Source organism: Apteryx mantelli, chromosome 16, assembly GCF_036417845.1.
Source record: "Apteryx mantelli isolate bAptMan1 chromosome 16, bAptMan1.hap1, whole genome shotgun sequence".
Taxonomy (NCBI): domain Eukaryota; kingdom Metazoa; phylum Chordata; class Aves; order Apterygiformes; family Apterygidae; genus Apteryx; species Apteryx mantelli.
In genome coordinates, this window is record NC_089993.1 from 18,532,590 (window position 1) to 18,551,951 (window position 19,362).

Sequence of the window (19,362 nt, forward strand, 5' to 3'; positions counted from 1 at the left end):
CCGCTTGCCCGAGGGAAACTGAGGCACGGGCTAAGGGGGGATACGGCCACACTGCATCCGTGTCCTGGACATCCCGCGCTCCACAGACGGGCGTTTCAATGTGCATCCGCGCGGCTGCAGGGCAGCGTCTCCCTCTTGGGGCGACGCTCTGTGCTACGAGCCCCGGAGCAGGGATGTGTGCCCGGATCTGGGACACTTCTGCGCTGGCCCAAACTGCTGGCAGCAAGATCCTCGGTCAGGATTATCCGTGGTGTGCATTAGGAGAGATGTCGAACTCCATGTTCAGCTGCAGGCAGGCTGTGGTTGTGGCCAGGTTGTGGCCAGGATGTGGCCAACCTTGGGTCAGACCAAGCCATGAGCTTGGCTGGAGCAAGACGTTTTCCTCGGCAGGGTTATTTGCAAAGGGAGATGAGGAAGGCACGTAAATATGGGCTTGCACTTTCTCCTTTCATCTCTGATTAGGGCCGGGAGCAGGTTTGTCACTCAAAGGGACTGGTGGGAATCCATCACCACGTGCCCAGACCAGGGCTGTTTCCTGACCGGGGCCTGTGTCCCTCCACCGTCCCCTGGACTTCAGCCTTGTAGGAGCCTGGATTCCCTAGAATCCCTTGTTAAAGCAGAAGGACATTCTCCTCCGCCCGTCCCCGCTCGGGTGCCAGAAAATAACCTTGCTCGAGGCTATCACATTTATCTAAAAGACAGCGAGGAAACAGATATGCCTGAGTACCCAACCTCTCAGCGAGGCCATCGCCGAGCCAGGCTGCCCGAGGCCAGCGTGTGCTCCTGGTGGGAAAAGCTCTGCTTTTCTGGGAGATTTCCCAGCTCGGGAGAGGTGGGGAGGGGAGACTGTGCAGGGACGAGCCCGAGGAGCATCCTGCCATCTCCCGTCCGTCGTATTTTAGACCACACGGCTGATTTCTCCCTTTCCAAACACATCAGCGCCCAGCGCGCATGCACGAAGCCGGAGCACGGGGCCGGCATGGGCTTTCCGAAGGCATGTGCCGAAACGCCCCGGGGACCGGTGTGCCGCTGGCAGCAGGAACATGATTAGCAGGAGCTCTGGGCAGCCAAGGCAGGAGAAAAAGAACAGAACAAACCGCGGTTTAATTTGTACAAGCTGGTAATTATAGTTGCTATCTGTCTGAAATCTCTATTGAGTTTATTTAAATATGTTCTCGGCGAAGGCCATTCAGGCAGGAATTAGCAAGGTGTTGCAGCAGAGGAGATAATGCCGTGCAGTTTTCGACAGATCGAGGGCTGATTAGGAGGAATTAATTAGCTGCTTAAACAGCCCTCGCCTCGCTGCAGCAATTAGCCGTCGCCTCACCTCGGTCACGTTCCCCGAGTGCCCGGGGAAGGGGCCTGCTCCGCCGCTGGGCTCCCCCGCGCCCGATCCGACGCCCGAAGCTTTGCAGACGCTGGCGGCGCCTGAGCCCTGCTTACGGCGCAAACCCGGAGGGTGGCAGAGCCACGAGGCCTGATCCACCCCGGTTTTGCACGTGCACGTCAGCCGGGGTTAACAGGAGGCGAGGGATGTCTTCCCTCTCATGGCCTTTGACAGAGCGGTCCCTCGTGCATCCTCCCCTCTACCGCCCCTTGCATGCTATGAGCCAGCAGTTCTCAGCTGTGCTCCTCCACCCGCTGCCGGCGCCCCTTCCCCTAGCCGGCCAGGGAAGCGTGCCGCATCCCCGCGGCGGCTCCGAGCGCCCCTGTGCCGAGAGCCCTCCCTCGACGGCCGCTTTCCCGAGGCAGGAGGAGAAGCCGGAGCTCGAGGACGGCCACGCGCTGCTGGCACCCGCGGGAGCCGTTCTCTGGCTGGCGTCTCCTGCCAGCACAGAGGGAAGCGGTTGCGGCTCTGGACTATCCGATCCAGAGACCCGGTTATTCCTCCGAAGGCTTCTCCATTCGCAGGCACTCAATTGCAGCAAGCCCTGAGATGGTAACGGAGCCCGAAAGCTTTTTAGAGAATGATTCCAGCTCGGCAAAGTTCCTCCGCTAAGTACTGGAGCATCAGCTTCCCGTCCGCACAATTAAAACTCTCCGAGACATGGGAAGAGACAGAGCTGCCGAGAGCAGCTGCAGGGAAACCCCGCGAGCCCCGGGTGCGTGCTGAAGCCTTGGGGCTCCTGAGGAGCCGGCGCCTCCGGAGAGGGGCTGCAGGAACCGGCCCGTGCCCGCGGGTTCAGAGCCAGCCTGGGACACCCATCGGCGCCGGGGGCTCCAAGCGTCCCCATCATGATAGTCCGGGCTCCGATCCGCACCCGGAGCGACGGAGAGCTTGTGTCGCACGACAAGGCCAAGCCAGTTCATTTTTTCCACTTTCCCATTTCCCCATCCGTACGCTGGAAACAGCAAGCACCGGGTGAGTGGAAAGGCTCAACCTGGTCCTGTCTGCAAAGGGCTTCCAGAGCTTCGAAAGGAAGCCGTAAACTTAATTCCAGGAAGACTTTTCCCTTGCCTTTCGCGGGCTCTCGATGTGCGGTTTTTGCTGCTCGTTCTCGCCGACGGAAACGGCAGCAGGGCCCGGGAGCCACTGCGCAGTATGCCGAAACCACACGGGAATTTCACCTTACAAAACCACCCTGCATCCCTTCCCAGGGAAACTAATTGCACTGAAATGGCCCAAGTCACCTCAGCTAACAGCCTGGAGCCGGGCAAGCAAAACAAGGCGGCAGGTAAACAGAGAAGGGTTTCATAAGGACTAGGTACGCTTTACCTCAAAGCAGCCCCTCGACATCACTTCCACATGAGTCTTTACCTTGAATCCACTCATGATAAACAGCTAGATAATAAATTTCATTTCTCTAATAGTGTTTATGCGACTTGTCCAAGCACCATCTCATTAGCGGGTTGCAATAAAAACATGCCCCTGCTTAAAGTACACCAAGGCAATCGGGGTCCGTAAATGTTCCATGAGCCGGATCCTTTCCTCTTCAATAAAAACAAATCTGACACGGAATACGGGCTCGTATTGGATAGCAATTTCCAACACAAAATCTGAACAGTTTCTCCTCGCGGCACGGAGCTCAGGATTTACGTCAGAAGAGCTGGAAGCTGGAGGTAGGTGATTTCGAGTAACCCAGAAGGAGCTACGTTAATTAATTTTCCTCGCGGGCTACCTACGCCTGGCTCCCCGAGACCGAGAAGTGGCTGGGCGATGCGCTCCAGCCGTGAGAAACCCGCCTGGATGGTCATAACAGACCTTCTGCTGGCTCGCGGCCCTCCAACCTAGCTCTGATCCAGTAACCTGATGATACAGTTTCCTAGCAGAGCAGGGCAGGGCACAGACTGCGCCTGCACGAGTATTTGGGGGCTATTCTGGAGCCAAGAGCTGCCAGTTGCTGCCAGAAGAGCTTTTCCGTTGCGGGACAGTGCAACACTTTGTCCTGCGGCACCTTGGACGGTTTCCTTCTCTCGTCTCCCACGTTCAGATGACTTGGTGCACAGTGTGCTCCCCGCTGCACACAGTTCCAACCCAACCAAGACAGAAACCCCCAAAGCGGGTATTTTCCTATGTTTCTTGAAGCTCGAAGCATTTCCCCGATCAAAGCAGGTCTGCAGGCACCTTCTCCAGTCAACTGGAAGCGATCAAAAGTGTGCCGGACAGTCAAGCGCTTTAGATATTCCACCCACGTCTCATCCTGAATTTGCTTTCCCCCCCCCCCCCTTATTGCTCACATTCGTGCAAACACTAAAAAAGCAAAGCTGGGGTGAGGTGCTGCCACGGTGCCCACGCGCGGGCGCTTCCCCGAAACAGGCCGTCCACCCAGAGGACCCGTTTCCAAACAAAGTGATCCAACAATAGCACTGACGATGTTTGAACCGGCATCAATCAAATAAAGACGGGCTCTTTGCTGCGCCACGCTGTCAGCAAGCATTCAGCACAAATGCCACGTTACCAGACAGGCAACGCGGCTCCTTTTTTTAAGACTTCCCTTCTATTTTATCGCCTCCGCTCTGTTGCGTTATTTCCAAATCAGGCCCTGCTTCTGACAGCTGATCCACGGCGCTGAGGTCAAATCCCTCCGAACTCCCCGCAGGCTTCAGCGTCTTGGGTTCAGATTTAAAGGCAGGGACAAAGCTTTCTATCTTTGGTACAAAGCATCCAGCCCGCTTTTCAAAGCTTTCCAATGATTGCTGCGAACCTGCACTTGAAATCGCTAACACAGTTGCAAATAAGAGCAGGCTGATAAAAACCGGTTATCGTAGCTGGAATAAAAATGGACAATTTTTCAGCAATGCATCCTATGTAAAAAAAACAACTGCTTGCTGGAGTGGGACAGCTGCTTCCAGGTAAAAGAGGATCGAGGTGATCTGAAGACGCCGACATTGCTTGATGTCTCCGATCCGTTGCAAAGACTCTGATAACGCCAGGCGAGAGATGTCGGCTAACTCTGCCGGCTTTTTGCTCTCCCGCGTGACCCGTATTCGAGTCGCGGCTCTGAAACGGGCTCGGGTGCCCGGGGCTCTCACGGCACCCACTCTGCCACTGCGTCCCCGACAGGCTGGACCGGCGGGGACCCGCTCTGCACTCATCCGAAAAGCGGGGCCGGATGCCCCGGTATTTCACATGGGGCAATTCTTAAAGCAGAGGTGGCGCGTGGGAGTGGAAACACTTGGGCTCTGTGGCCTTAAGGATTAAATCAGCTGTTCCAGCTCTTCCAATGCACCGAAGTAACGGCAGGTGGGGAGAGGGAAGGGGCCGGGAGGAAGGATGGGAGCCAGCAGAAGCATCTCAGCGCACAAACACGTGGGCGCAGCACCCCGCGGCCCCACGCGAAGGAAGGAAGGAAGGAAGGAAGGAAGGAAAAAGAGCCGAACCAGCCCAGCGCTGCCTGGGATCGTCTGCGGCCTCCGGGCGGGTTTGCAGACCCGGGCATCGTCTTTGCGGTTTGTTTGCCTTAATAAGTTTGCTTGGATTCCGGCTCTGCCCAGCTCATTAGCCACGCAGCCGAATCCGATACTAATTCAGGATCGCTCCTATTGCTACAAATAAATAATAAAATTGCCTCCACGCGGGGGTTGTTTTCTTCCTCTCTGCCTCTAATGCAGGTCTGGTAGCATCTCATGTATCCGTTAATGAAGTCCATTATAGCCCGAGTTTCTCAGCAAGTAAAAATTACAATCATTAGCCAGCGACTGACGAGAGGCAGAAACACCATTTCTGCCCAGGCTGGCAATAACAGGACGCCAAGTACGCGTCCCGGCGAGTCGAGCCTTGCTCTCCCGTACCATGGTACCCAATGTTCTTCATTAGCATCCCTCTTTTTAATACAGCAAGAGAGTGTCCGGCAGCAGGTCGCAATTACACGCGACAATTAATTCGGGGAGGAACGATGACGGGCGTCGCGCAGGCACATCGTGCAGCGGGGTTGCCAAAAGGTGAAACGGGAGACGCTCAGGAACATTTTCAAGCCCTGCCTAAAAAACAAAAGGACAACAAGTGCAAGGACAAGCGGCGGCACAGCGGGAGGAAACACGAGCGGTTTAATTGTAAACCACTTGGTAATTTTTGTGCTTAATAGCGAAGAAGCACAACAATTACTTCGTTGGCTGTAATCTCATAACGAGCAAGACCTGCAGCCTTGGGCCAGCGCCTCTTGGGCTGTTTGCAAGCAGCGCACAAAAACGGGTCTGCTTCTCCCAGAGCCGTAGCCGTTCTCTTGCTGCCCTTTTGCGAAATCAGGGTTTCATTTTGTGGAATAAGCCTGCCGGCGAGGACTCCTAACGCACCCGTCCTTGCGGACAGCGTGTACTTGCTCTGCGCTCTCCCAACGGCGGGGACGGGATGGTTTGGGGGGGAGAAAAAAATAAATATGCCTCGCAGAGCACAAAACGCAACAGAAACCTAACACCCCTTCGCAGAGTGGTGCGAGTTCGCTGGCAAAGAGGCACTCGGCGCACGGGCGGCGCGCGGGGTTCGGCTCGAGGGCCGCCGGCTTTCTCGGTGTTCAGCTGAAGTTCAAGCTATCGTGTTGCATGTTCCGTGCTAACCTACCCTCGGGAACATTTCCCACGGAGCCGAGGACACCAGTGTTTATGATGCTGCTGTCGTCCGAGCGGCCAACAATAGCGGGGGACAACGTGATCTTTATGCAAGACGGCGAGTCGCGCGCCCTGTTCTCCCGGCCCCGGGGGTGAGATGTTCGAGCCCGGCGGCACAACAAGCAGGACGCTGGCTCGGGAAAGTCTTTTCGCGCTGCTTTGGGAAGGGGTTGTAACAATAACTGCATGCATTTAATTTTTTATCCAGCGCTTCAAACTTCTACTGGGCTCCAAAGACCAGTCTAAGTCGTACTGGGCGTGCGGAGCTGCTAGCTAGACCAACGTATAAAGCAAAATAAAACTAGTAATAAGAGTCTGAAGGGTTAAATACAATAGTCAACCCCCTTGGGGCTTGTTGGTGTTAAAAATGGGGTTTCTGGGGACATTTATGGGAGGCCCCAGATGCAACAATGTGCCCTTATTTATTTGCTCAGTGCAAGAAACACAACCCAGAAGTCAAGCAATTAGTCATCACCCGAACGGGTGACCTGAGCGCGAGGGAGCTCCCGCCCTCTCCGAAGCCTCCGAGTTCAACACGACGGGAAGCGTGTGCAGGCCCCGTGCACGATGCCCAAGCCCTGAGCGCCTCCGTCTCTGCAAAGTCATTGCAAGACACGAGTTCTGAAACGAGACTAATGCGTTTCTGCTCTCCGGCCTTGGGAATCAAGTGAGTAACTCCGCAGTCATTAAAACAACGTCCTGATAAAAATAAGCAGGAAAGGGTCTTAATAGGAATGCTTTGTAGTTAAAAATAGTATATAGCATCTGTGCTCATTCTGTTTCTCAGGAGGAAGAGCCAGGCTTGCCTCCCGGAGATCTGATGTGGTCTGATTAACGGGGCTCTTCTCCCGTTACGGAGGTATCTTCTAGCCCTGTGCATCTCCGCAGCGGAGGTGGAACAACACATTGCTTTATGCCTGACGTGCTCAGAGCACATTGCAACTGCCCGGGTTGGTTTTGGGTCCCTCCTGCTTAAGCAAGAATCTTTCACCCCCAAAAAAAATAAAAAGGACAAAGTCTCTTCACCCAGCAACACTGGCGAGGAAGAAGCTCAACTTTGACTTCCCCAAGGGGGTTGCTACAGCAAAGGAGAGGCTCAAGCCAGAGGCAGTCACACTTAAATACCGAATGAGACTTGTCCCATGCTCCTGCCAACAGGGAAGGGGTCCAGCCTTGCCTCTCCGCAGGTGAAGAGGACGAGGATGGTTCCTCCACGCTCCTGGAGGAGGATCGACCCACTGCCTGTCTGCAGGGAACACCTTGGGAAAGACCCTTGGAAAGATATCTGCTGCTGGAAGAGGGGAGAACTATTTTCCTCATGCCTGCCTTGGCAGGAGGATCTTGTAGGCTATGAATAAAGCCACCGCAGGCGAGACCCATGGGAGCGCTGTGGAAGAGGGTAACCACAGCACCCATCAGCGCCCGGCAGGAGATCCTGGTCCTGGAGAACAGGTGGGCGGGGAGGAAAATAGGCAGAAGGAGAGCTCTAAAGGGTCATCAGAGCTACATGGGCTTTTTCCTTCCCTGAAAATGTCTTTTGTGCTTTTATGGCAGGGAGCTGGTGCAATTACAGCTGCTTTTGTGAGAGGAGCACAAGGCAGATAACGAGCAACCCTCCCAGCGAGCAAAGGAGGCGACGAAGGCGATGGGCGAACGCTGACGGCCAGGCTTTCCCCCAAAGCAGAATGCAGAGAAAATTGCTAAAACCCATCTCCATTTCACCCACTCCGGGGTATCGCCTGCTCGTGGTCTGCTTTTCTTCCAAAAAGTACAAAAAGGATGGCACCAAAAACGAATGTGCCCACACAGACTACGAGCAAAAACTCTTCAGCGAGACAAAGCAGCCGCTCACGCTCCGAGACCTGTGGAAGGAGCCGACACTGCATCATCCCTGGCCTGGAGGAGGAAGCAGAAGGAGCAAAAATAATTTTGCAAGGGCGAAAAAAAAGCAAGACACTTCCAAACGCAGACAACTCGGTAAAGTACCGAATTTGCAATTGCAGCGACACACAGGCAAACCAAGAGCTGTGGTCGGCCTTCTTCTTACTGACCCCCAAACTTTGCTGGGGATTAGGAGAGTCTAATCAAGCCCCACGCAGGCGTGCAAGCCTGGGGCTCCCAGCCCGGATCCGCAGCTGGTGTCCTCCACCAACACCCACATCAGCACCAGCTTCCAAAACCGCAGCTTCTCCCTGCGCTAGCGGTTCGGCTTCAAAAGCTTTGCAAGGACCCTTTACAACGGGAGGCGCGAGGGCGCCTGCACACCCGCGGGGACGGCGGCTCCCCGTCCGCTTTAACCGCGGCGAGGTTCCCGATGGGGTCGGGAACGGGCGCCCAGCAAAGCTGCCGTGATCGGGCTCCTGCACTATGTCATTTTGCACCCAAGACAGCGGGGATGCGGGATGCTCCTGCCAAGTGCCGTTTGCGGCTGCTTATGTCACTGGGGACGCAAGACAGGAGGAGGAGAAAAGGAGGGCTGCTCCTGCTTTACTAGCCATTTTCTATTGCCACTCGAGCACCTGGAATTAAATACCTCCTTGGAGCTCCCCAAGGGGGAGGAAAACCAGAGAAAATGAGGAAAAACGCATTCTCGGCCCCACCTTACAATCAGGGCAAAGGAGGAGATAGGTGCATTTTCCTGTTGCAGTGGCTCCCATTTCCAATTGTAGCACTCACAAAATGGCTCATCCTCGGAGAAGGGAAGGCCGGGTGTTCCCGACCGGCCCTGGGTCGCTCTGGGGGAATCGGAGAGGTATTTCAGGACTTTTCAGGCTACAGGCGGTCACCCGCAAGCGCCTCTGTGCAAGGTCTTCTGCAACGACACCGAAGTAAACCCTTTGCAGTTATCTTGGGGGAATCAGCATCCCTGCTCCCCTGGCTGGTGACGGAGCTCTCTTTTCCCAAGAAACTTGGGAAATGCCCCTTGGAGAGCGATGAGCCTGCTGAAGCAGAATGTATGGGGAAAAAATTGCACCGGAGTGTGCCAGAGCATCCTTAAACTCAGGCTTAAAGAGCAAAACATCCACTTGTTTGCATCCACTCGTTTGCATCCCCAGTAAACAGCCATCACGGGCGAGCAACGGCTGTGGGAATGAATCCAGCGTTGCCGACGGTGGCCGATGCCGGAGCGAGAGGTCTTGGATGCATCCGCCTGCCTGCGCCTGCAGATCCCGCGCAGGAGCGGACGCCCTGCCGACAGGGGAGCAAAGCGGGTGCTAAAGGGCAAACCGGGCTGAGGATGCTGCGGCGGAGCCTTCGCCTCAGTACCCGGGCGCTCGCTCCCGGCACCTCCCGGCTCCGCGCGGATCCCACGAATCCCCAGCGCCACCCTCAGCCCCGCGAAACCTCCGGCACTCAGCAGAAGCAATTCCCATGTGCCGAAGCCGCGCGCCGCTCCCCGTGCCCGCGGCTATCGCAGGCTAAACTCAGCCCGAGCCCCCAGGCCCCGGCCAAGCACGTGTCCCTGCGCCGCTTCGGCAAAGCAGCCCGTTTCGGGCGATCGCATCCTTCGGGGAAGGGGGCAGGCTGCTGCGAGATGCTCTGCCCCGCGGCGCGGCGTTGCATGGCTGGGAAAGGCAGCGCTCACGCAGGCAGCAGCCTGCTCTCAACCCCGGGGGAAGCCGCCGCGTTCACCCCGAACGCTGCCGAGGTCCCAGGCGGCCTGGGAGGCCCCCACCGTCTCCCCACTCCTGGGCTAGGTAAAGGATAATACTTCCTTCCTCTCCTCCGGTTGCATTTTCACCTCGTACTGCGGGACGTAATTGCAATTTTATAGATGAGCAGCTTTGAGCGGCACCTCGTCAGCTGCAGAAAGCGTCCAGCAGCAGCGCGCAGGGCAGGGGAGGAGGAGGACGGCGAGGCAAGGGCCTCTCACTGCTTCCAGGGCCTATAAATAACCCTCCAATGCATATGAAAACAAGACTCTGAGCCGAAATGTATTTTTTCATCCTTTGTGCATGTGCTGACTTACCATAGCAGGACTGCTGGCAGCCCGCAGGTTATTTTCGAATCGTAAGTAAGAAAAGTCCGGTATGTCCAATAAATACACTGGGTTTCTAAACGAGCGTTCTGCACAAAGCTAAAAAAAGGGGTTTGCTCATTGGGTCACTGGGGCCGTTGCTCACAGGGGAATACAAGGCGGGAGAGGGATTCTGGCCCCGCTTTCGAGACGTGCTGAGCAGACGCCTTGCCCTAGCTGGGACCCAAATCCACGCCGGGAACAGCCGGCGTCCTCCTTGCCCGTGCGTGGGAACGTCGCAGGGGCAGCACCGGTGCTCGGCAGCTGGGCACCCGCTACCGCGCCGCGGGCAGCCCCGAGCGCTGAGACCCTCCCGCGCTCGACACACCCGTGACCTCCACCCCTGCAGCACTTCCAGCCCCGCGGCTGGCTGCGAGCGCCCTTTTTGCCGGCGGAGGGCTGCAAACGCCGACGTGCCTCGCCGAAGGCTGCGGCTCTTCCTCCGGGTGCCGGTGCTGCCGGGCGCGTCGCCGGCCAGCCGGCCGGAGGAGCCGACCCAGTTTCGGTGCCTGTTACGTGGATCGCCGCTGCGCCGCTAAATTTAGCAGCCGAGCGGGTGCACTGCTACACCCCCGGCCAAGCGGACGTTCGACTCGCGGCAATCAAAATCCCAGGGCGTTTGTTACGAGTCAGCCCGGACAACCGACGCCAAACGCTCCCAACGGTGTTACGGCGTCGCCCGGCGGCCCTCGCTGCCCGCATCGGAAGCGTTACCGTGTCGCTTGGAATAAAACTGCCAGTAAATTCTGCTTGGGGGGGAAAAGGAAAAAAAAAAAACAACCCAAACCCTTGTTCTTTTGCAGGTATTGCAGGAGATGAAAACGGCTACCGCTGCCTGCTAGAGCCCGGTGACAAACTGTGCGTTCTCCGCCGGCACAAAGGATGAAACGCATCGGAGCTGCTGGTGACATTTTAAAACCAGAGATATAAGAAAGGACGCGAGCCTCCGTCGCAAGCCCAGATTTACCCCCGCGACAAATGCTTTCTCCAGGCAATTGCCTTACGGTGCAGCTTTAAGCCCTGCTATTGATCTAGCACCTGTTATAAGCAGCTACCCATCGCCGCTGCGCTGGGGTTTCTACGACAGCATCTAAAAGCACTTTGCAAAAGACACCTGCAGGCTGTTCTCCCGCTTTTGCCAGCAGCTGCGCTCTTGATTTGCACGAGAACCCACAAAACTCGCAGGTCTGCAGAACCGTAGGGCCGGAAGAGAGAGACCCTCGCGCCGCTTAGCCTGGCCTGCTCCTAGCAGGGCCCTTGAAATCCCAGCTGGTTGCTCTGTGCCGAGCGCCACCGCTTGCGTGCAGCTGCCCACGCCGAGGATTTTGCTGCCATCGCGCAGCCTTATTCAGCCCATTCCCTCTGGCTCTGCTGCCTCCAGCCCCGGCTCTTGCCCGGCTGCCAGATTAAGGAGCTATTTCATACCCTGCAATTGCTTTTCCCCAGGAGGTCCTAAGGCACCACCACTGAGCCCCCTTCCCATCCTTCCCTCGATAGGACAGATGGAGCTGCTGAAATCTCCCAGCGCAGGACATCTCCCCGCGCCAGCAGGTTTCTCGGGGCTTGGCTCCCGGAGGCCTGAGTCCCGGCCGCTTCCCAGCGCCCCGCGCGGGGCTGGGGCCGGCCACCTTCCCCCGAGTTTAGCAAGAAGTGGTCAGAGGTGGGTGCAATCGGGCCGCCGGCGTCTGCAAAAACCTCCCCCCCGCCGAGCGCTTCTCATCCACTTGGCAGATCTCTCCAGCCTCCGAAGAAGGAGGCAAGGGAGGGAAATTAAAACTAAATGAACCAAGAGATACGCATCCCTCAGGAGGCAGGCTTTGTCAGCCCAAGCGCCCGTGCAGCTACTTCTTAATCAAAACCTCATGGCGTTTAAACGCTTGACAGCAGCCTAGAACGGAGACCTGGTTGCCCTGCGCAGGAGAAGCTGCAACCTTGAAGAATAAAATCCCGCTGGCCTGCTGGGGGTCTGTGGGGCTCTATTTGCTTTTGAATCACGCTAAGTTGCACTAATTCCCATCCTATACTTTAAATGTGCAGTTCCTGCAAGATGCCGGGGCGTTTGAGCGGGTTCCCCGGAGGCGACGGGAAGAGCAAGCTCCCGTGGGGCAGTCGCAGACGTAGATGTGCCATTTCCAAATCAGGCCGTGACGCCAGCCTTCAACTTTTAAGAGCTTCCAATCAAGGGAAGGATGGACGAGTTGCGTCCTCCCTACTTGAAGTCCACTTGTGGGCTGATGGACGTCAGGCGCCTGCCTCACCGTTACGCCGCTCGCTTTCCTACTGCTGCGACAGCGGTAGAAACCTCCAAAAATTCTAGTCTAGAAACTCCCCATGCGGCAGGGCTCAGCGCGCTCCAAAGACGCTGGCGCACAGGGTTTAAAACGTTTGTCCCCTAGGAGTTGTTTAATATCTTCCGTAGTTACCAACGGGCAGGAAATTTCTCCCACTGTCCTGCCTTCCCCGGTGTCGCCCGAGCCCGGCACCGCACGCGGGCTCCCTGGGAACACAGAGACGACGGATGAGGAGGAGAAAAAAAAAAAGGGGGGGAAAAAGAAGGAGAAGCCCCGAGCTGGGCTCGGGGGGGTGGAACGCGGGAAGCGGGCAGCCGTTCAGCCGTCGAACTGAAGCAACGCATCGCCCCCGCAATTGCTACCCCTCCTGCCCAAACCAGGGATTTCAGGCGCACGAGGGGTGTTGACCAGCGCCCGCGTTATTTAGTAAGCGTGGAGGGGTGCTCTTGGCACCGCGCAGAAATCCAGGGGCTTCGCACCGAGGCGCTTGCAAGCCCGGACCGAGTAATTCAGACGCAGAGACGAGCTCAGCCGCTGGGAAGGAAGTGAAAGAGCCCAAGACACGGGGAGGCTGCGCAGGGATTTACAGCAAGAGAGAAAAGCTGGCGGCGTGGGGCAGGCAGGGGAGCCTGGTCGCATGGAAAGAAGGACGGGAGGAGGGAAAGGAAGGAGGTTAGGGAAAATCCAGGCATGGCCGGAGCCATTCCTGCTAAAATGCACCGGGCAGCGGCGGCTGCCTCCGAGCCATGCCCAGTGCAAGCCGCACGCCGGGAGCGACGGAGCCGGAGCTGCACGGGGTGGGGACCGGGCAGCGCGGGCGCAGCGAGCGTACGGATGGCGGGAGCCACCCGGCCCCCTTGCAGCTGGGGCAGCATCCAGATGTGCGCTAACCTCCCCGAGGCTTTTCATGGCTCCGGCTCCTCATTGCAAACCCACGCGGAGCCGCCTTCCGCCGCCCGGCGCAGCCCGGCACGTCTTGCTTGCAGTGCCACCTGCCGCCACCGGCAAAGCTCTTCAGACGCCGCCGGGGCACAGAAACAACCCAGAGCAATGAACTTCCTGCTGTTACATCAGCTTTGCCTGTCCTTTAACCGGAGCCAAACTCTTGATCCAAAAAGGCACGCCGTTTCCCAAGCTGCAGGCATCCCACGAGTCACAGGCGCAGCAGCAGACGCCAATAAAGTGCTTTTTTCTTTCCCTTTTATGTAGTTTCTCACTGAAGCCGATCTCTTCCCCCGGAGACCACATCCTGAATCTTCCTGTTCCCTGATTCTTTATGCTAAATGACAACTCCGCAGTCGAAATAACGTGGCATATTCCAGCTTGCGTTTCAGACACCATGAGACTTTTTAATAATGCGTTGCATGAAAAATGAGGGAGGCTGCAACAAAGCACTCCGACGGAGGTTTCCAAAGTGACTCACGGCTCGGAGAGCCGCGCTTTTCCAAAGCCCAGCGCGAGACAAGCTCGAGAGCCCCCGCACTCAGAGCGCGCCGAAGAAACAGGGCCTTTTTACGGAGACTCCCACTGGAGTGGTGGAGAAGCTCGGCAGGAAAACTCAGCTCAGATGCCACCCCGTTCCCGTGAGCGCCGCAAGGAGAAGGTTTCGCCCCCAGACCTCGGCAGCGCTGCCGAGGACTCGCCCTGCCCTCGTGCCGCCTGGGCTACACGCACTGCACAGCGCCGCGGCCTCCGCGCGGTCCGCCGCCGCCGTCCCGGCCCCGCGTCCGACCGTTCCCGGCACAGCGACCACCGGGGCGGCGAGGCCGCGGAGCTCCCGCGGGGCACGGGACGCCGGCAGGAGCGTTTCGCCGAGGCGGGAGGCTATTTGCACCGGGAGATGCCCGGGGCAGCTGGCAAAGGGGGGGTAAAGCAGCGGGGAGCGGGGGCACGGGCTGCTCTTACCACGTTCCAGAAGAGCGGGTTGAAGGCGATGCTGAGGACGGCGGCAGCGAAGCCCACGTCCGTCACGTCCACGTAGCCGAAGAGCCGCGCCATGGCTCTCGCGTCCACCTGGGGGGGGAGAGCGGGTCACCGGGGGTGCGGGCGATGCCGGCGCCACCGGCCCTCGCGCCCGACCGCTTCCTAAATCACCTGCGCCCGCCGCACTGCAAGACCGGGCGAATCTTGGAGCGGCCCCAAGGAAGGCGGCTTGCAAAGCTCCTGGCTCTGCCAAGGATGCAAAGCCCAAAAGCGGGACGGGGCCTCCTCCGAGCTGGCAGCCCCCCACCCCGGGGGCACCTGCCTCTCGCATCCCCACGGCGGCAAATCCCAGGAGCGCTGGAGACCCTGGGCGGCCCGTGGGGCTTTTGGCCGTGTCCCGAGTGCAGTCGGAAGGGCGGGCAGAGCAGCGGCCCTGCTGCAAGGACGTGCACGGCCACCACGGGACAGCCGGGACAGCCCGGCACGCTCCCAAGCCGCAGCAAAGCCAGCACCGTTTCCCAGGGTCTGGGGGTCCCCGGGGGCGGACGGCTGCCTCCAGGACGCTCAGTTTCGGGGAAACGCCAAGCAAGGAGCCTCCAGCTCTCCTTGCCTAAAGTAAGACCGATGCAAAGCCGCTCCACGGCGTGGGGGGGTGCGTTTGCATCGTAAAACGCTGCAAAAGACTTTTCTGTCTTGCTTAACAAAAGGGAAAAAAAAAAACCTTAAAATTTACTTTTTGCCCCCCCCCTTTTTTGCTTTGAAGAAAGAGACGTTTTTCCCAGGACAGCTCCCTGACATTGTCAGCATTTTTTCCGTGCAATAAGCCACGCTGCTGCTCTCTCCCTGCCCCCTTTCCCTGCAGCAGTATTTGGACGAAAAACAGCCAACGCGATTTTTTTTTTCTTTTTTTGCCAGAAACTTTGAAAACAAAAGACAAAACAGCCCAGCCCAAGCCCTTCCCCCATTCGGATCAAAACCAAGACAACATCGAGATGGAAGGTTTCTGCTTCCCAAACACAGCTGTGTTTGCAAGGCCTTCGGGTGCCAGGGACAGGAAGGGCCGTCCGGAGCGGCAGTGCGGCCTCTTCTCCCAAAGGCTCCGGCTTCGCCTCGCCTCTCCGGCAGTGAAATCCGGCGAACGGCAGGACCCTCCTGCACAGTTCGCCTGCTGCCTTTAAGCCACCATGGCCCAAATTCCCCACGCGAGCCCTCGGGACACAGCTCCAGGGCTGGAGCCTGAGCACCGTCCCATGGGAAACCATCCATTCCCGACATCCGGAGCCTCTCCCGCCCTCCTTTCGGTGCCCGGCAGCCCTTGGCAAGCCGGCCTCGTCCCATCGAACCCCGCGAGCTGGCGAGCCGGACCCCAGGCACCGCCAAAGCCGCTCGCGACGGGGCCGAACTGTCCGGTCCCGCTCCAATTGCGGCGCGCGGGGGACGGGGACGGCTCCTCTCCTCGCACCGCGTACGGCGCTGAGCGCATCGCCCGAACAAAAGCTTCTTGACCTACTAACTCCTGGTTGGCAGCATCATTAACGTCGCGCTCGCCTTTTTTTCTCCTCCTTGACAGCCAAATTTGCTGCTGCCAGCGGGAAGCAGATTGGCCTGTGCCTAGGACGTGCTTTTCGGGATAACGAGGGAGCCCATTAGGATGAGCTGTCTCTGCAAGGTGCCGACGGCGTTCCGAGCACAGAACATTCAACTTTGCCCCCGCCTCCCCGCCGGCGACGCGGAGCTGCAGCTGGCCGTCGTGGAGGCTCCCGGCGGTGAGCACGGACACGGGCACGGCCCCCCAAAGCGGGCAAGGGATGTCGCTCCGGAACGGCTGGAGAGCCGCTGAACTGCCGCAGCCTTTTCCCATGGGTCGGCCACAGGGATGGAAGCGGCCCCCGGGGGTTACGGCAGTCTCCCTCCGCTTTCGCCGGCGATCGGCCCCCGAGGGGGAGCCCGGTCCCCGCGGGCCGGTGCGCTGGCAAGCGCCGGGGTGGCGAGCCACAGCGGGAGGTCACGGCGTGCCCGGCTCCGAACCTCTGTGCTCCCAAGCGTTTCCGAGACAATAGGAGCGAAAATTGCCCCCCGCGCTGGAGTGGAGCAGCGAAACTCCGCTGACATTCACGGCGTCGCACCTGGGCTCCCCCGCGGAGCCGCCTGGCCCGAAGCACCCGGATAAACCCTGCGACGGGCATTCGGAAAGGTCACGGGAACAAAGCGCGATGTATCGGCCGCGGAGCCAAGCGGAAGCGTCCCGGGGCGAGCCTGTCACCCGGCACCGCCAGTGCTGTCACCCTGTTTTGGGGGACAGCGGCTCGCAGTTATCCCTCGCCGCAGCGAGCGGAGCCCCCGCACGTGCCCTCGCCTCCGCTGCGGCGTGCCGGGGAAGCAGGCGGCCGCCCAGGAGCGACGCTCCCTGCCTCCCCCCGAGCCGGGGGGGGGTTCAGGGGGGCCAGAGCCTCCCCGCAAGCTGCAACGAGGTTTTTGGCAGCTCGGCTGTACCTGCGAGGCGCAGGCCAGCCCCACCCGGCGGCCGGCGATGCCCCCCCGCCTCCCCCCGCTGCAGGCGCGGCCGCGATGGGGGCGGCGCCGTGATTTGCGGGGGGGCAGCGGGAGCCCCCGTTTTCCCCCCCGTTTCGCCCTAAAGCGCAGCAGAGCAGGAGCCCCCCCCCCAACCCCACCCCGTGCACCCCCTGTCCGGGCCGCGGGGGAGCCCGGCGGGGCGCGGCTCCGTGCGCACCCTCGGGGCCGCCCCGACGCGCCGGCGAGGGGCGCCCGCGACGCGACGCCACGCCGATCTGCCCCCCCCCCCCCCCCCGCGATACCTTGCTATAATCCAAATTGCTCAGGCCTCCGCAGCAGTCCCTGGGGAAGGGCAAAGCATCTGCCGGCGGCATGCGGAGCTCGGCCGCCCCGGGGCCCCGGCCTCCCCCCCCGCAGCAGCGGGGCGGGCCGGGGGGGGCCGGGGACCCCCTCGGGGCGCCCCGCAGCGGCGCGGCCCCCACCGCCCGCCCCCGCCGCGCTTCCTGCTCGCCTCTTACCCCCGCGGCGGCGGTCATGGGAAATGTAGTTTCTCCGGCTCCCCCCCCCCCCCCCCGGCTCGACGGCGGACTACAAGGCCCAGCGGCCGCGGCGGGGCCCCCCCGGGGCGCGGCGGGGCCGGGGCGGGGGGCGCGCACTGACCTCCGCGGGCCCCCGGCAGCTCCGTGCGGGCGGCGAGCGCCTGGCGGGGCCGCAGCTGCCCCGGACTTTGCCCCGCGCCGAGGTGTTGGCCCGGCTGAAGCAACCGGCCCCCGGGGGGGGGGGCGGTTTTCGGAGGGGGGGGGCTCGGTATCATCCCAGAGACCCTGCGTTTCCCCCCCCCCCCGCCCACCTTGGCTCGGGTCAGGCCCGGTTTGCCCGGTTTTATTCCCGTTTGCAGCGCTGGAGTAGAAAATGAAAGAGGGAAGAGAGGGTGCAAGGCAAGGAGATACCCAGAGCTGCTGAAATTAAACGTTGCACGTCCAATATTGCTTCTTTCCAGGGCGAAATTTAAAGCCATCAAGTCTGGGTATGTTTTAGAGGAGAATTCATTGTGCCCTGTTCCCTGCAGCAGCTGTAGGGGTTTTTTTTCCCCTTTATTATTATTCCTTTTCTTGAGTCCTTTCTCAGGATGTTTCCGCTTGATGCAGCCCCAGACCATGCCTGTGCATGGGAAATCGGGTAGCACGGTCCCCGCAGGCCTCTGTTTGCTAGATGTCCCCTCAATTTTTGCAGTCCTTCGGCTGGGGGCAATAAGAGGGTGTTTGATGTGAGGGAAACCTCGTGAATGAGCTGCAACAGTTCTGCAGCGGCAGGAGCCACGCAACGGGAATCGAATGACCCTCCCGGACCCGCAAGGCCGCCAGGGATGGGGCTGGCGGAGACTCAGATTTGGGCTTGCAGGCCGGGCTCTGCGTGGTTCACAGCCAGACCTGGCTGCAGTTGTAGGGAGGAGGAGGAGGAGGAGGAGGAAGAGGAGGAAGCTCAGCCCCCACTCCCAGGCGCCACCACGTTGGTGCTCATCCTGCCCCGCCGCAGCCTCGGGCCATCTCAGGCTCTGCTCTTGCATTGCCTGCTGCGCAGGATGGGTTTTGTGATGTGACTATTGGGGACACCGTGCCGGGACTGGCCAGGTCCCCGTGGGGCTCCCAGAGGTGTCGCGGGAGCGGTGGCAGGGAAGCGAAGGGACGTCCGCACCTTCGGCTCCCGTCGCGGCAGGCGCAGACGACCTGCACGAGCGACAGCTCGCGGGGCCTCCTTCGAGCACGTGCTTCACGAGACACCGGAGAGCCCCGCTGCGATGCCCAGCTCCGCAGGACAACGGCTTTCACGAGCTCCGCCACTCCCAACCCCCTCGCCGCACCAAAGCATCCCCCCATCCCTGCTTGCAGGATCGGCCCCGGCTTCGGGCGCTCGCACGGGGCCAGACCTGATCGCAGTCGGGTCCTACAAACGCCTCCGCAGCACAAATCGCATGCCGGGGCACGCCAGCGCCGGCGCCGTGGGTGGGAGCCGCGCTCCCCCGGATGGATTATCTCCAGCTGGTTCCGGCCTTTTATCTCTCGCGCTGGATAATTTTGCTGTGCGGAGTGTGCAATTATCGCCTCTGTAATCTCCCAAGCCGGTGCGCGGGAGCAGATGCAGGATGTTGTCTAGTTTGCAAGTCCCCCCACCTGGGTCCTCATGGCAGAGGGGAGGGCAATGGGAACGCAACGGCAGCAGCGGTGGGAGAGCAGGAAACGTCCCCCGGGGATGGAGTTAGCTGGCAGGGACGTGCTCCCCGCCGGCCTCGCCGCTGCAAGCAGAGGACGTCAGGCCTATGCAGCGTGCCGGGACCCCGTTCCCGCTGCCCAATCCCCCATCTAGGGAACATTTCCCCCGCAGCAGGGAAGGGGGCAGTTTGCGCCGGCAGGGCCCTGCCACGCGCCAGCCTTCATCCCGCCTCTCGGAAACGTCCCGGCAGCTGCGACGGAGACAAAGCGGGCTCGGTGCAGGGTTAGATTTTCCTTTGTCTCCCCCTCCGGCCCCTTCTCCCCACGGCGTGCCTGTTATCTGACGCTCCTTTCCCGAGGG

General features: G+C 59.9%; 1 protein-coding gene across 3 annotated transcripts in view; it reads right to left on the reverse strand.

Moving 5' to 3' along the window:
* PEMT (phosphatidylethanolamine N-methyltransferase) overlaps positions 1-17,470 on the reverse strand; it is a 35,763-nt gene extending 18,293 nt beyond the window's left edge. For 2 of the 3 annotated variants that reach the window (XM_067306400.1, XM_067306401.1), the window contains exons 1-2: positions 17,094-17,262; positions 14,260-14,367 (exon numbers count right to left, since the gene is read on the reverse strand). In XM_067306400.1, coding sequence (XP_067162501.1) covers positions 14,260-14,367; positions 17,094-17,165 — 180 coding nt within the window. In that variant the 5' untranslated portion in view covers positions 17,166-17,262. Of the gene's footprint in view, positions 1-14,259; positions 14,368-17,093; positions 17,263-17,451 lie in introns of those variants that run through there. The other variant, XM_067306402.1, reaches the window with a different exon arrangement.
* Between the last annotated feature and the right edge of the window lie 1,892 nt (positions 17,471-19,362).